At 37.3% G+C, this 17854-nt stretch overlaps 1 protein-coding gene across 5 annotated transcripts in view; it reads left to right on the top strand.

The window, feature by feature from the left end:
- Window positions 1-17854, top strand: part of STXBP4 (syntaxin binding protein 4) — a 64321-nt gene that overhangs the window by 33880 nt on the left and 12587 nt on the right. For all 5 annotated transcript variants that reach the window (XM_019008527.2, XM_015645860.3, XM_015645862.3 and 2 more), the window contains 2 exons: window positions 855-985; window positions 16325-16382. In XM_019008527.2, the coding sequence (XP_018864072.1) occupies window positions 855-985; window positions 16325-16382 (189 nt within the window). The remainder of the gene's footprint in view (window positions 1-854; window positions 986-16324; window positions 16383-17854) is intronic.

Genomic DNA, 17854 nt, shown 5'->3' with positions numbered 1-17854 from the left:
GCAAGGAACCTTAACAGTAGGTTATAATTTTTTAATATTTTTTTAGATTTTCCTAGGTGATTTTGCATCACAATGAATCCAGTAGCATATAAATAAATTGATAAAATGCATATCCATTTACATTTTATTACTTCTCTTGTTTAAAAAGCTGCTGGGAATATTCAAGAAGATTTAAGCAGCCTTTGGTCCTTCAGAAAATGGTCATGATTGTGCCTATATATCCCAGATAGCATTCCATTAATATTTATGTAATAGTAAAATTGTTTAGTCTCCTTCCTGCAGTTATTTTCGAGACAGCTCTCAAGGAAATCAAATGTATTTAAGTGAAGTGAACTGGAACTTTATTTCAAAAAACCTATGCAGGCACAGACCAACTAGGACATCATAGATAGTCAGAGAGATGCAGTTCCTATTGGAACTGCACACAGCAGTGATGTTGTCTGTTTTACAAAGTTCATAGAATTTATTTTAGTGAATGAATTAATTATCAAATACTAAGCCAATGTGACAAACAGACTCACTAACAGCAGAGAAGATAAGAGCTGGGTCCCATGCAGCAGTGTCCCTTCTTAAATGCTGGTATGAGAATTCCATTCAAGTTCCTTTCCTGACACCCACTGAGCCCTTGACACTGCATTTTGAGCTGTGAATGTTGCTTGAATTGAATATTCCAAATGCCTTCATTGTTCAGCCAGGACTGCTGCTGGGGCAAACTCACTGATTTGGGAGCGTGAATCTTTTTTTGTTCATACAGTGAGAACAAAACCACTTTAGAAAAACAAGTTTACCTTATTGAATGTAACAGTTTCCATTATCATCTTACAAATAAACACTTATTTTTTTTATTATCTTAGTGACAGGAGAACATTGTCCACTAAAGCACTTCTGGCTCGGCTGGGAAGGGTTGGACCTACTGTCACAGCAGCTCTTGCAGCAGAAGCCAGGGACCTTGCCAAGTCTGTCCGTGCCATTTTGGAAGTAGATTGTGAGTGAGTGTGTCCATCTCTGTGTGCTTTGAAATCTGGTATCAGTTCATCAGCCAAGAAGATGGATAATTTCATTTAAAATTGGATGTGAACTGGCAGAATAAATCATTCCTAGCATGGAAAGACAGAGCAGGTTCAGTGTCAGCTCAGGATGCATCTTCATCAAACTATAATTAGAATATAAAGTTATTCCAGAGTACATTTCTTTGCAGGAAAACTTAAAGCACTAAATTAATGCCAAAGTGAGCAATATGAAGATTACCAGAATCATGTAAAACTAGCAGAATTTCATTACTTTAATGCTCTGTTTTTCATATTGGAATATTTGCAAAATGTTATTCTGCTGGATTTACATGAACATGTATCAAAGTGTTTTAATGAAGATGTTGTTGCTGTAGGGAGTGAATGTAGGCAGCAGTTCCATTTGGAGAGATCTGTTTATGTCCTCAGGTCATAAACAGAAATCTGTTCCCATTGGTGAAAATGATGGTAATTCATGAGAGTGATTAATAAACTGCATCAGTTGAAAATCTTAAGACACAGCTTTGAATTATCATGTAATTCCTGGTTCAGATCATTGAAATGATTGTGTATTTTGATTTTTTTGTCTATAGTTGAGTAGGCTTGTCAGTTCTGATCCAGCTTAAATGGATTGATTTACAAAACTGGAACGGAAATGGTACATCACAGGAGGTTTTGGAAAGGTGGTTAGTTATGGCTGCCCATAATTATTGTATCAAATATTTGCACAGATTTGACTGTTTGGGAATTAATTTAGAAAGAAACTGAAAAAATTATTGTTGAGAAAATAAGATATGAAAAATGGTTTTTTGGCATTATTTATGAAGCATTTATTACTCACTCTGTGGCAAAGAATGCAAAACAAGAAGATACAATTTGTTCAAAAGTATCCAGAATATTAGAGTTAGTGTTACTGGTGGAGTGAAAAGAATAACCAGGAAAGGAGAAAATTGATTTTTCACCAATGACAATCACAGTTCTGTCACACTGAGTTGGTTTTATTACACTACACAGGAAATTGTAGAAAGAAAACTTTTGGTTCTAAATGCAGCTGAACTCTGACATGTTTATAATAGGTAGGATACATGTTAGCTCTGGAGCCACAGGAGGGATCCATTTTATGAACCTGAGAATTAAAAATAGGTCTGCAGAGAAGGATTTAAAGATCGAACGTCATCTTTCTGAGTTCATTCTGATTTGGAGAGCATTACAGATAGATTTGGGCTCTGACAAGCTTGGGTATGAGATTAAAGCTTTAAACCTCACTGGCTTTTTTCTCCCTCTCCCTCCAAAAAAAAAAAAAAGTGCTTAAGGCAAAGGAACTATGTAATAGCATTCTGTCTGCAGTGTTCTCTGCCAGCTTCTCACTAAATGTTTTCCATTTGATCTGAAGTTTTCTTGCAGATGGGTTGTCATAGAAAGGGGGCTCTTGTGTATGTGGCATTTCATAAATATCATCCATCAAAGAGAAAAGTGTAATAGAGACTACAGTGCAGACTGAAGGCTTTCCTTTTCACAGGAAGGTGTCCACAGCATAATTTGTAATTGAATTCTTAAAGAGGGTACTGGAGTTAATATTTTTGAGGTTGTTCAGTGGATCAGAATGTCTGGCTGGGAAACCTTTGTGATACATTTTACCTTCTAAACAGAGCTCCTCTTTCATTATTGCTTCAGTCTTGCAAATACAAAGTAAAGGAGCTCCAGCCAAAATTCCTCTTTGATTCATTTACAATACATGTGAAATGAAGTCTGGGTTCCAAGACAAGGTTGTAGAGTGTTTTTCCAACAGAAAACTGCTTCCTTTGTAAAATATCTTCCTTGACAACCAGGCCAAAATGACATGTTTATGAGTTACCTGCACAAACTATCCCCTTCCTCTGTAATAGTCTGACATTCTGCCTGAGGAAAGAGGCTTGAAGAAGTTCAGTGTATTCCTGAAAATCTTCAAGTACCTCTTTTCTTGTGATACTGCTGGAGATCAGCTCTCAGCTCAGCAGGCTGAGTGACAGCTCTGTGAAGGCACTTTGGTGATTCTTCAAGGGAAGACTCTGAAAAAAAAAAAAATAACAGCTCATTTTCCAGGGCTTACTACTTCAGGATCCTCCAGATCCCAAAATGCAAATAATGAAGTAATAAACAGAATAATCAAGCTCATCCCTTGAAAGAGCCATTCTTCATCTTCTTTAAAGACCAAGCTATTTTTATAAACCAAGCCTTGAGAGGCTGTTCTGCTTTACAGAATCTGAGCATCTCCTGAACACTTGAAATTACTTTCATCATGCAGAGGATAATAATGCCTCAGTGAAGAACTGCAGCATTTAAAAGTAGTTGCTTCCTGCACTTAGTAGACCATATGGTGCAAATCATGCTAAAAAGAATAGAGATAGCATTTTCTTCTTTTCTACAAATTTAGAAAAGGAATACACTGGGTACTGGTAATGACCAAAATCTCATTAATCCTGGCACATAGTTATCTCATCAAAGAGCAGGCAATCAGCATTTCAAAATGGGCACTCCTATAACACAGCTTTTGAATATTTTGGCTGCCAGTTTCCTCCCTCTGCCTCTGAAACTTCTGTCAAAAATGCTGTCTTGCTGTATTTGACACAATCCCAACCATCCACATCCAGGAAGTGTTCTGAAGCCAGGTTCTCCACTCAGCAGGAACTCAAGCAGTGAATTTTGAGCTGTTTTATCCCATCACTTATGTTTAATTTGCTCTCAGCCTGGGATCTGACACAAGGCAATCATGCACAAGTTCACTCAAATGATCTCCAAATTAATACAGATTCCAAAACTCCTACTTAATTTACTCATATTGATCTTGCCAGTCACTTTGCATTTGATTTTGAAGATCCTACAGGCAGAAGTTTACTTGCCTGGATTTTATATTCATTTTCCTTGAAAGCTGACTGGATTAGAGAAGAGAACAGAAACTGCTGCTGCTCAACATCCATTAGTGCTTGTTGGTTAAATTGCTTTTGATTTTTGGGCAATGCCTTACATCTTTGGCATTAAAAGCTGAAATATTGGATCTATCCATTTCATCAGTTTTCAACTATATTGTGTTTAAATGCCAAAACCATTCCATAGTCAGGAAAATGTCAGTTATCCCTTCCCATCCTTTTGACAGTGTGGGTGGAACTAAGCTATAAAGTAGAGTAGCAAGGCTTCACAAATAACAATTTTGCTATGTTGAAAAAAGCCAATATTTTTAAGTATTTATATTTCTTTTGTTTGTTGCAGGCCTGGTGTGTTTGTTTATTGCAACAGAATTAATGCTATTTATTTATACAGTATTTATTTATACATTTTTGCCACTTTGTTCTTGAATCTTGTATTTTATGAACACAGTGGTGCTGTAACTTTGTGCAGGTAACTGGCTGTAGTTCATCAGCCAGAACATTTCCCATCCCCTTTTTACCTTATGCCTGTACATCAAAATCCAGCTGTAACTGTGGCATGGACAGGCTTGTCCTGGCTAACTTCAGTTAGTTTGGCTCCTGATATTAAAGATGCTGTATCTTCTTGTATTTTTAGTATTATGCAAAATTATTTTCTGCAAGGTCTACTTTGTGGGACAAGTGTGCATTGAGGAATAACTCTGACATTCCTTCAGCTGCTGAACTAGAACTGTACCTTTCCTTCCTTACTGGAAAAGCTGTCTGGGAAGGAGCAGAATTATGATAACCAAAGAGATAACTCTGTGTATTCATTGTTCTGGCAAGGCCATAAATATTTCAGTGAATTACTGAAATCAGAAATAGAAGAGACCTGATAAATTATACAGAGTATAATCTGAACACAGCTGTACAGCTCCCTTTTTAATAGTTTTTGCTAGCAAAAAAACTAATATCAGTGGTGTGTGCTTTAAAGGTAAATAGTTTGTTTGTCAGCTCAACAATAATGGAGGCAGTATGTCCACTAGAAAATATTCATTTGGTGAAATTAATATGTATCATTCCTTTGAAACTTCTAACAACAACAGAAGGAGTGAGTTTTCCTGAAAGAGAATTTATTAACTGTTTTATTCAAAGGAAAATTTCACAGTGTTGCTAGTCCCTGAAAGTTGTTTTTCTTTTCCCCTCCAAACAAAAACACTTAATGGGAAGATAGTTTCATTTTTGTCAAAAGTAATATTATTAAGTTATTCAATGAATTTTTTGCTGTTTAATCTTATTTGAGTTGACATTAAAAAGAAAATATATAAATCTCAGAATTGCATTCTTTTAATTTTTCCAGTAAACAACATCAAGTATACACAAGATGAGAAGTGGATCTATTTCACACTGTATTACAGACCTTAAATTTCTGTGTTATTTTGAAAATGGGAATGTTTCATTAAAAATTGATAGCTTTTCTGCAACTCATTAGATACATTGCAAATCAGATCACAGTAAGAAACCTGAAGGTGAACAAATTACATACTTGCAGAAAAATCAAAATTCTAGGTTGCATAACAGGGAAAATGGCTTCTGAAATACTCAGGGAAAAGAATCCAATCATATTTAATATAATTTTATGAGGATGCAGTCAAGAATTTGAAAGCTTTTTCTCCACATAACTGTTTACTTGCAGCAAGACTTTTGATTTTCTGGAAATCATTTAAATGTACAATTTTGCCTGCATGGTAAATAAGAATGAAGAGTTGTAATTCTGACAGTGTTCATAGAATTGATATTTCCAAAAGAAAATCTGTCCAAGAATTTGAATATGTTTCATTGCAACAGAAAATAAATGTTGAACTTAGGAAATGTAATGCTGTACATTATTGAAAATAATTCTGATAAAAATGAAATTGAGTGTGCATAAAATTAATTTGAAAAAGGAGCACTAGACCTGTGAGACAAGTCCATTCTTTCTCCAGTCTGTAAATCTGATCAAAACTGCTTTATTGACATGATTCCTACACCTTGTTTAAAATTATTACCCCAATTTTAGAAAGGAATTTGAGTCATGAAGCAGCTGACTTGCTCGTTCATAGGTAAGAACAACAAAAACCCAAGGATTTAACATAAGTCTTTGGAATTTAATATTTATGTTGTTTTCTGATTAAGTGTCTTATTGATAGGAAATCCTGAAAGCAGCTTTTTTTCCTTCCTGGACAGTAACCTACAATTACTAGAATTTGTTATTACACTGGAGATGCTATTCCCCAGCAGCCTTGGGTAACTGTCAGGTATATTAGTGACTTGTAAAAATTCTTTGTTTATAGTTTTTCATTACTGTGTGTGTTTTATGCAGTGACTTTTCATTGAGTAAAAATGCCTGGACTATGGAACAGTGTCAAGCATCCAAGTTCCCCCAAATAAATGACAGCAGTTTGTTGAATTTTTCTCTATACTACAACTCTCCTTGCCACTTCCTTACCTTTGCACTTCTCTGACTTCTCTCCAATTCATTAAAGTTGTATTGAGTTCTGTACCTGAGAGCTTCCTGCAGGAGACAAAAATAGAATGAGCTTGTTTGCTTTAATTTGAGCTCAAACTTGGTCCCAAATGGTGTTTTCTTTCCCCAGCAGGTTCATGTTACTGGGTCATGTGAAGTTTGGGCTTTCTTCTGCTCCCAGAACCAAAGGCATCTGGGTGTGCATCACTTCCTTCTGGACAGCTGGTTATCCACACCTCAGATACAACACTTTGCTGTTGTCTTTATTCAGCTGCACCCTCTTTATTTCAGACATTTAATCTGAAATAAATTAGTCATCCAGTTAGTCAAGCCCTTACAAAATCCTAATCTTGTTTTTCAATGGCATTTCAAAGAAAGGTCCTTTTACCAATGGGTTTTAAATCCTGAATTATCCCAAACTCCCCTTCCTTGGACTAAACCCATGTTTTGTTGAGTGAGGAATGAGGTTTTCACCTAACTGGCCTTACTTGGTGGTGTTGTTACAGGGCCCAGGATCTAGACCCTGCTTATTTAATTTGGTGTCTGAGAATCAGAACATTACAGTAATTATGGACAAGCAGAGAAGCCAGATAAAAGCTGACACTAATAAGGACAGAATAATTTTAGACCCAGATCAAATCAGAAAATACATTTAAATGTCAGTTATGAATAAGTTGCATGCTGCTTTATTGGTGATGGAATATGCATGTTAATCCCCATGTTTCACAGCAAGGAAAAACACAATTCAGTATCTAAAGCTTGTATTTCAAGACAGTTCTTTAGTGTGACCTAGATTTCAGAACTCTGTTGTTGCTGCTGGAAAAGCAAATTATTCTCTCTCCATTCACTTACCTTTAATGAGAAAAGATGAGTCAGCTTTTGAACAGGCACTGCCTGTCCTGACGTTCAAATCAAAACATTTTAATAATGAAAAACAAGTAATATTATTGTATCTTAAAATACAGATGACCTAACAAGATTAGTGCAGTCTCATTAGGATAATTTCCAGCATCTCTGAAAAAAAAAAACCAGCTTCATGAAAAGCATACAGACTTGTTTAATTCAAACTGTGGTCCCTCTATGAAAAAAATTAGTTGACTTTGTGCCTCTTCCCATAGAAGTTGTATTTTCTCTTGGTAACTATGGAGACTGAAGTCAAAACTCTCCAGATTCAACAATTTTAGTGGATGGTAAATACTTCCTAAACTGCCTCTCTATTAATTTCTTTTGACATAATGCTTAGAATTTTGATACATTAATCCTTTATTATAGCATGGTGTTTTGACATAAGGGAGGAAACAAACTGTGAAATTCTGGGGCACGGAGATGCAAATTGTTCCCAAGTCAGAAGAAGTACACAGGGGAGGCAGGAATTGGTCTCAGCCCCATTTCAGTGCCTGAAAGGCAGAAAATACCCTGGTGAGACTGGAATTTATCCTTGAGGGGTCAGTCCCAGATCCAAGTCTGGCATCCTTTTCTGACTGGCAGGGCCAGCTGGGATTCAGCTGCTGGTGGGGAGAGGTGAATGCCCAGGGTGTCCCCGTGGCTCTGGGTGTCAGGGAGCACCTGTGCCATCAGCCAAGGTGACCAAAAGCAAAGTGACCATTGCAGTGTGTGTGCTTTTGGCAGTCAGTGCTGAGTTCATGTTTGAGCATCCCAAGAGATCTGGATTCATGTTGACAAGGGGAAGGGGGATGAGCAGCTTTCCCTTTGTTGGGAATGTGTGTGCTGAAGCTGTCAGGGCTCATCTTGTCTCAGAGGGCTCGTAGGCTTTGCTGTCAGCTCCTGCAGTTGTCACATTTTTTCACTTCTCCTCAGTAGGTAGGAGTGAGAAGCTGAGGGCCAGCAGAGTTCCTCAGACATACACGGTGCACAAGTGTGCTCATGTAAATGGAGAGAAGTACAAGGAAAGTTGATTGCCAAGAATGAGAGAAAGCTTTTTTTAAAAGTGTGTTTTAAGGAGAGTTTCCTAGAGGAAAGCATGATTACTTGGTGCTTGTAAAGGAGACCTAAAGGAGGTACAAAATGGCTCATACTAGATGTGTTACCTCATGAGGCACATGGATCATTAAATGGGAGTTATGGGGGGAGATTTTGCCTTGCATTAGTGATTATTGTGTTTGGTAACAGAAATTTTCCTTTCATTGTAAATTTTACCTTTACACTTCAGTATGCTAACTGGAAGCAATTCATGTTTTTTTTTCCCTTTTGGATTTATAACCAAAAACTCTCTTAGATTTCAAGAACTTTTAACATTGTTTCCAAAACCCTTTCTTTTAGCTATGTGTAGCTACAGGCTTTTTTACATCAGACTAAAAGGATGGCTTGAGTTGATGTATTCTTACAATTCTTGCTTCAAAAGGAAAAAAATTTTACTTTGGTCAGTCCTTGCTGTGAGATGAGCAGAGAGTGGTTCTGTCTCTCAATTGTAGGTGGTTTGTGCCAGCCCCTTCTGCAGTTTAATTTCATCATCAGTGCAAAAAAAAAAAGAGTGAGATATTACTTAGCAAGAAAGGCATATCATGTAATACTATTGCTTTTTAAATCTCAGACAATTTCTGCTCAATTCTAATTTTAGGCAGTCATTTTAATTTTTTACCAATGAATACTTTCTAATTAAACTTGCATTTAACAATCACATGCGTCAGTGAGCAATGGGAGCTGACAGTGATGGAGGTGGGTGGATAACACAATAGATGCTGACAAGAGAAGTTGATCCAGTAAGGAAAGGAGATGGATGAATTCCGGAACAGAGGAATCAGGGGAGCAAGAAAGGAAGGGAAATGGGGAAAAATAAATAATTTCTTGAGACATACAGTGAGGTATTCCAGGCTATTCCTAATTACCTGGTCCTGGTGGTGAATGCCCTGTGTGCAGAGCCTTGTATTTCTGGAATAAGAATGGGTTATTCCAGGTTCTTTTTAATCAGCTGAAAGTGGCCTGTACCAATTCAGAACAAGAATGTTCCCCAGAGAGTACTTCCATGAATTTAACTTTTTTAAACCTGGTGTAAAATTCCAAGTGAAGAACTGTTTCTCTACTTTAAGAATTAGTAATGTGTTCCCTGTCTTCTCTTCAGCAGTATGAGATACATAGGCATAAACAAAATTAATTTCAATTTAATTTATGCAAATATTCCTCAAAAATTACTTTGTAACTTGCAGTGTGTTCAGTCAGCAGTGGAAGCAGTAATGCATTCTTAACCCATCCCAAGTGGACAGCATTGTGTTAACAGTCAATAGTGGGAAACTGCAAAAAAAAAAACCTACAATTAATTCATAGGAAGGAATATTTTTTAAAAAAAAACTGGAAGGGGCTGAGAAAATTGTAATGGGGAACATGTTTTTACCAGCCTTGGCAGGGAGCACTTCCAGCCCTGTGATCCTCAGGTACTGCATTTCTCTCAGAGGCACTAATTGAAACTCAGTTATAGAAGCCTTTAACACTAAAATAAAACAAAATAAAATATCTTTAACTTGGTAAGTGAAACAGATGGAGCCACTGAGAGAAATGCAGTACCCAAGGAGTTTTCTGATTTTTCTGTGTTGCCTCCACCTTATCAACAGATTCTTGACCACAGTAAGCTAAATAATTTTGGGTGGTTCACCACTGCATCCTTATGTATTTTCACTGGACAGCCAGCAGCATTTTAGGAAGAAGTGTAGTTGAAAAATGCAAAAATCAGTGTCAGATAATCAGTATGTTAAATACATTTCCAAAAGGAAATAATAAGAGGCAGTAGATTATGCAAACTCTAGTGTTTGGCCAGAAGAAGCTGGTGTGAAACCCCTCCCAGCTTTCACTGCCCCTCAGTTTTGGGGGTTTATGCTCTCCTGAGCTAAACAAATGAATTGCATGAGTGAAATGTGATAATACTGAGGGACAAGCAGCTTCATGGTATCTTGGCCTCCTCAAAATCCATTTTTGTACATCCAGCTATCAAATGTGTGAGGTGGAAAGACTTTGGAAGCCACTTGATTAGCAGCACATTGAAATAAGCTTGGCTTTTTTGATTCAAGTTGCTCAAGAATTACTTTTTTCCAAGAAGTATTTTATATTATTTTGACTTCTACTAACCTCCTTCACAGTTTAAAATGAGCATCAGTTACTCTGTTTGCTTCTTATCTTGTTAACAGTCCAAATTGCTTGGAACCTACAGCACCTAAGAGTTATGTGAAATAGATAATTAGTCTTTATCTGAAAGAAATAGGTATTTTGGGGTTTTTTTCTGTTTTATTTCAAAAATTCAGCTGCTGGAAATACACAATTTTAAAGGTAATTCTTTATCCTTAAAGACACATAGCAGGAACCTCATTGCTCAGGTGACTTTAGTTCTCACTTATTTCTGAATTTTCACATTGAGCAGAGTTCTAACTTTGGATTTCCTTCCTTGTTAAGTACAAGAAAAAATGTCTGTACTGATGTACACATGTGCTGTTTGAGGTTGTTCTTATTTCCTTAAATTTTAGTCAGTTAACTGGTCATTGTTCATAAATTGCAATTGCTCTTATATTCAAACTGTTTCTAATTAGCTGTACCAAGCTTTTCACAGACAAGTATTAGAATAGAAGAAAGACATTTATAACAATTTGTAATTTCAGAATTTCCAAAAAGATCTAAAAGTTGTTCATATAATCCTTCAGCATGAAACACGAACTATTTAATAACGCCTTCTAAACTGTAAATTGTAATTGTTTTACTCCAACATTAATGAGTTTGCCAGCATAGATGGGTCAATATGTTATGATTAATAAGCAGTGGAAAAACACAAGCTCATCTTTCAGCATGGCCTGAATGTCCAAAGTAAGACAAAAGCTGTTTTTGAAGCCTGGTTTCTAGGAACAGACTGAAGGGAGACAAGCCAATCTGCCAACCATAATCCAAATCAGCAAAAGTTTCTGTTGCTACTATTTCCCAGATGTCTCCACAAGAAGACTACTGAGTCCATCTTTGTTTTATTAAGTGACCAACAACAAAAGAAAAGAATGATTTGTTTAAAATGGAATTTGATATGTGAAAAAAAAAAAAGGAATGGAATGTCCCCTCAGCAGAATATTATTTATGAAAGGAAGCATATTTGGTTTTGGGAAGAGCACTTGAAATGATCTGAAGTGACACACAAGCAAATGCCAGAAGTGCATATTCACTTCTGAAAGCTTTTTCCTGAACCTGAGTGTTTATAATTTAATTCACAAAAAAGCAGCAAAATACAGCTTATATTATTGATAGCCCAAAAAAAAATAAAAGTCCATTTTGTGTGTACACCCCACTGAACACTCTGGACAAACAAGGGTGGATATTTCTCCATGGATTTGTGCTTTAGCTGTGTCAAATTATGTAAGTCACAGAGGTTTTCCTTCGCTGGTCTCACACCATGATAACTCTGGTGTCATCTCTGGGATGTTCCCATATTCCAGTAGCACTCAGGAATCCAAAACCAGGCAATTTAAACCATCAAATCAGACCTTCAGCTTTCATCCTCTTTGCTTAAATAGCTCAGAAAGGAAGAGCCAAAGGCATTTGGGATCTTAATTATCACCTTTTCCTTTATTATTGAAGCCACTGAAGGAAGGTTTAAATGTTGATAAGAGCTGAAATAGATCAGAATTCAAAAGCACATTTATCAAGTGACAGGGAAAACTGGTTTTAATGTCCTTCAGCAAATCTTCTGAATCAGAAACTCTTTTAGCAGGTAATTCTTGTTTCTTAAAAAACCCCATCATTTCTGAGACTGATACTAAATACAAATAAATTATCAGGAGATAAAGGGTATGAGCTGGCTTGTACTCTGTATGTAAAAAAGATATGTACAGCTGGAAAAGTCATAAAAGGATATGTAACAAAGACATGCTTATTTCTGTTGTTGATCAAAGAATGGTTCATTGTGAAACAGAATATGTGTACAGTGTGGCTTTAGCATTCCAGACAGATACTACATCCCTTAAACTTTATGTTAATTCCAGATACTGACTGTTTACCCATAACAGGAAGGGAATTGCAGCCAGAGACCCTTTTAATGTTTGATAACAAAGGTGTGAACAATGCTGGAAATAAGTTTGTGTTTCACAAAAGAGCACTTAGGGTGAGATTAGGACCTTTGGGAGGCAGTTGTCCCTAAGCACTCCTTCCACATTCATCAGAGGTGTTTGATGCCTGTTTGTAATGGAAGCAGGGTTTTAAACTCCTGCCCCAAGGCCAAAAACCCTTAAGGACATACTTATCTTGAAGCATCTAAGTAGGCCAAATCTAGATAGAATCCCACTGCACAGTGCAATTTTTTTTGAGCAATTCTTGCGATTGCCTTTAAATCTCTCATTTCCTTTGAGTAATTTTGTGAAAAAATAAGCAAAATTGAGCATTTTTGGACTGCAGTACTTTGATTTCAGGACTGCAGTTTTGAGTCAACTGCTGTTGTATCTGCTTTACTACTGTCATCTGCTGATCTCCATGTATCTTTTGCTTTAATAATTTTTAACTAGATTATTGGAGGGGGAGGGAATCACCCAACCACGTTATTGCACTTTCTAGGTTTGATAACTGCTCAGGAAAATGAGGCTTTTCCCCTAATACAGGTATTTTTCCTTAGAGACTTGAGGGATCATGCCATGTGTGTTGTTATTGAGAGCACACACATTTCTCTCCTGGGAGCTGCAGGCAAAGTCTTCCATATCTGTCACTTCCTACAGATTTAACATTCAGGCTGATGCTCATCTCTTTTCTGGGACCCACAATGTCAGTGCTTGTGCAGGTTTTGTCCTGTTAAGCTAAGGAGGTGATAAAGATCGATGAGTTCCACACTTATCAGGGATCTGGAAGGTTGTGTTTGCCCCAGGGCTCCATTTCCTCTCAGATTTCTATAACTCAGAGCAGTGGTTATCCCAGCAGGCAGCTCAGGGGAGGAGGAGCAGTCCCCAGGGACCCTGCCTGACTGCAGCAGTGCTGGGGTACAAACAGCATCAACTGCTTCCTTGGTTGTGTTTTTCACAGGGAATTACAGACATTTCTTTGGCATTAACCCTAATTAAATGCACACAGTAAGAAAAAAACGCTTTAGGTAAGTTATTGTGTATTTTGACTAAAGTGCTCTCTCTCAGGAGACCACTGTTCCTTTTGCATGCACAATTGCTTTTGTAGTTTTACCTTTTCTTTACCTTGCAGAAGGTAAATAGTCAAAATTATTTGAATAGCAAGAAACCCTGTATTTTCTGCTGAAATGAACTAGTTTTTAAATACTGTAAATCTGTAATTTCTTAAGATGATCTATGCAGACAGCTGCAGCCAAATATATTATTTATGAAGATTCATCAAAGAGAGTGTAGCAGTTCACACTAGAAATTATAAATATGCAGAAAATCTGAGATTGCTGAAGATGTAGGCTAAATCCTGTATATTTCAGACTGTTTTTCTGACTTTTTCAGCTCCTTTATCTCCCATTTACTCCAGGTGAGAGCTTAGCAGCCTTTCAAAGCAAGTCCTGGGACAGACAACAAATTTGACCCTAGAGGGTGTGAAAAAAATAAAGCAGGAGGAAGTAGATCAACTTATGAATGATTCATGGAGTCAGTGAGCTTGGAGGAAGTGGCAATGATGTCTGGGGAAATACAAAGCAAAACGTGAGAGCTTCCTAGCTACCAGGGGAAATAGAAGAAATAGAAGTACAAATCTGAAAGGGTAGGAAAGTAATAAAGGGAACAGCACTGAAAAACTAGTGGAGACCAAGTAAAAAAACGTGGAAAGCAGAAGCATTAAAAAACCTATAGATGTAGGTGGGATGTGGATGCATATGAAAAATGGATAGGATACACAATCTAATGCATACTAAGTCAGAAGGACTAATAAAGCACTGGAGGTGTTTCCAGAGTTTCATTTCTAGGTGACAGATGTATTCAGTGTTTTTGAAAAGTGAAGTCTTCAGTGGGTAAGGGAAGAATCATTGGTTGTTGCTACCCATGTACATTTCTTCACTTAGAAGAGGAAAAAAAGCCATAATTTTAATCAAATCACCAGTGGAAAAAATTGTAGTTATCAGTGATAAATGAAACAGGTGATGTAGGGGATCCATGTGAGTACAGAGAAGATGCTGGGCTTTTACTCATAATTGAGCAAATCCTTTATAATTTATTTGGATATGGATGTTTCATGCAGGAAAAAGGAAAGGGCAGGGCAGATGGAAGCAATTGAGGGATGAATCCCATTGCCATTTAAATAATCAGAAAATACCCATGCTGAATAAAGGTCCCATCTTTCATGGGAGAGGAAGGAAGAACCAGTGAGCATGTCTAGCATATTTATACCCTAAAACATCCTTTTCTTCCTCCCTTCATAATGGAGTCGAGCCTGAGAAATGCTACACAGCAGCTACCTTGTGTTTAAAGGGAAGTAGCTGTGGATTATTCTCTTTGAAAGGTAGTGGGTGGTGTGTTTTGAGGAACAGATTGTATAGATCTGTTCTAAACTGAAAATGGGAAGAAGCCTGAGATAAGTGACTAATGGGGGTAAAAGTGATAGGGGAAAAAAAAAATCAGTCCAATGGGTTTTTTTCCTTTTTCAAGCAGTACTGACTGACAGTGGTGCTGTTCTGTGTGCCAGCCGTGGGTGGGGAGACAAAATTCACAACTCAAGATCCAGATGCTCATCAAACAGCCTCATTTATTGTTCAGGGCTCACTGATACAGTTCATCCAAAGCTCCTGGGCTTAGATGGATCATTGGCTGGGATCTCTCTCTGCCCAGATCTCTGGCCAGATGTGTTTCCTACTAATGGTGAATGGGGCTGGCTGAGCCCTCTGTAACTTCCCCAGGACTTGTTTGGGTATGAACTAGGCTGGCTGAATTGGATTTGTGTTGTGGTTGGATTTACCTTGGCCAGTCCAGGCCAGCTGTGCTGTGACAATGCTGTGACATTCTAGTTTCCAATTCTCAAATTCCCTCCCTGACTTCTGAAGTTTGGTTATTTGTTGCTCCTTGCTTGGTGCCTGCAGGTGTAATTCCTTGCCAGGAGGTTTGTACCAGCTGCAGTGTGCTCAGTCCTGATTCTGTGGCTGTAATGAACTCTCTTTATGCTGGAGAACTGAAGTTAGCCCTCTCCAGACTTTTAAGAAGAACCACACCAGAGACAAAGGTGTGACAACAGAAGAAAATCAGCCTTTGGAAAAAGAAAATTTAAAAAATAAACGTGTACTTAGGGCAGTTCTTGGGAAGAGGCAGCTTTCAAAGCTCAGATGGTGCATGCAGGCCAGCACATTTTCCAAATAAAAGTTTTAAACCAAAATCACAGATGGTTCTAATGAGCTGGTCTTTGAGATACACTGGGACTTGAACAAAAATAGTTTAACTCCTAAGACACTAACATTTCAAGATGTGTTTCAGGCTAAGCACTTCAAGAACAATTTTTCTTGCATATTTAAATTAATATGTATTTTCTAGTCTCAAGAAACCCACGATTTTTCAGGACCTTGCACTTCCCATTATGTACTCTACAGTACAGTATCACAAAAGTGGGAGCATTTTTACACAGTGACTGATGCTTCTTTCTCCAGCATTTTTCACACCCTACAAAGAGTTAGTTTTGAACAAACAGTTATTTAAAAGGTAAAGATTTGCTAGGACAATGTAATTTTTAAAGGAATATAGAATAGTACTCTACTGAAAGTATTATTTATAATTCTAGTAATAGAAGTGTCATCAAATGATACCAAAAAGTATCACCTGGTAGTAAATGTATCATCAAAACTAGTAGCTTTGTGACACAGCAAGTATTTGTTGAATTGTATTGTTTATATTATTATCTGTTACAAAAGTAGGAATTGATTTACAATTATTATATGGCATTGTTTGAAATGACAGCATTGTAATTTACACCATCTCAAAACTATGTTCTCTGTGTCACTTGAGTTTTGAGAGACTTCTTATTTCTTTATCTCCTCTTAGGTCTGCCTTATGGATGGGAAGAAGCTTATACAGCTGATGGAATCAAATATTTTATCAAGTGAGTAGATGTGGGGAAAATGGGTCAGAGTTGAAATAGAAGCACATCAAACTAAACACATTTACAGTCCTAGAATTAATGGAAACATTTATTGCACATTGCACTGTGTTCTGTTGGGTTTTTTTAGAATATAGTGAAGATTAATTTATTAAATAGGGTTGGTTTTTTTTATTCCTCTAAAATATTGAAGGAAATGATGAAAAATATAATTCACCTCCATTCCTTATTTATCATGATCTATTTACTATTAAGTTGTTCTAGCTGTTGGAATTTCCACAGTGTTTAATTCTTATAGGTGCCAGAAACACAGAGTTTTGCAGGTGGATTTATGCAGTCTCCTAAAAGAGAGGAAGGGCAACAAATAAATTACTTTTATCCCAAACTCTTCCAAAAGTCACATAAATAGCACTGAAGTTGATGCATTAACTGGCAAAGAAAAGCAGGGTTTTTTATTTTTCCTTTTTTTCAAGCACACTGCTCAGTTGTCCTTGCCTCACCCCGTGGTGCCTCGAGCGAGATGTATTAAAGCAGACATGGTTTTTTCTGCAGAGGTTTCCAAATACTCTGTATATGATCCTGCATTCCAGCTCTAATCAAAGAGTGCCTTTTATTTTCAGACAGATGTAGGTCACTACATGAGATTTATACCAAAAAAAAATTTAAAAAATAGCTTAGGAAATGAAAGTGAATTAAAAGCCAATTTCATAGCAGTGGAAATAAATACAAGAGCAACTATTAAAACAGAGCACTGTTCCCTTGGGCTCTTTGTTCATGCAGGGAGCCATGGTAGGACAGTTGGGAAGTTAAGGTGGATGCTAGACTCTTTCCTGGGTAATACTCTGGGTTTGTACCTGTGTGACTGGAAACTGAACTTGAAGATTGTACTATCAATAATAGCAAGTCAAATTTAGAATCAGAAGAGAAGAGATGACACATTCTTGAAGCTCTCCCCCAGGTTTTTTGGGGGTTTGTTCCTGTGTTTCTTCTATAGATATGTATCTCAATGACTCAGCAGAAAGATGGATGTGCTGGATTGTGTGCAGACTCTTCTTTCTGAGCTCTGCCCTTGGATGCTGAAACATTGCAGATGTGACAAGCAGATGCTTATTAACAACAGCAGAATCTCAGCTACTCTAGGTGGTGCAAGTCTAATTTGCAGAAAGCAATCAGATGTTTTGCATCTTACCCCCACTTGCAGAAACTACAGATTGGAACTCAGGAGTTCACATGAAAAAGCTTTTTCAGGAATTTTTGCAGCTCTCACTGTTAGTGACTCTCTTCATTTGCTCCTGGTGACAGTGCCCAGGTTTTCCTTTGCTGTTACCTTTTATAATCTGTCCTAAAAAGTTCTGCTTCTCAGTCTTTGTGAGGAAGGAAGGCAAGGCAAATTTATCCATTTAATGGCAGAGAAGAGTATGAAATCACCCTTTATGACCACTGGCTGAAAACTACTTCTGAGTGGAGTCACCCCA

Source organism: Parus major, chromosome 18 (genome assembly GCF_001522545.3).
Source record: "Parus major isolate Abel chromosome 18, Parus_major1.1, whole genome shotgun sequence".
In the NCBI taxonomy this organism is placed as follows: domain Eukaryota; kingdom Metazoa; phylum Chordata; class Aves; order Passeriformes; family Paridae; genus Parus; species Parus major.
Note: the sequence above shows the minus strand (reverse complement) of the source record. Positions and strands in the feature narration are given on the sequence as shown.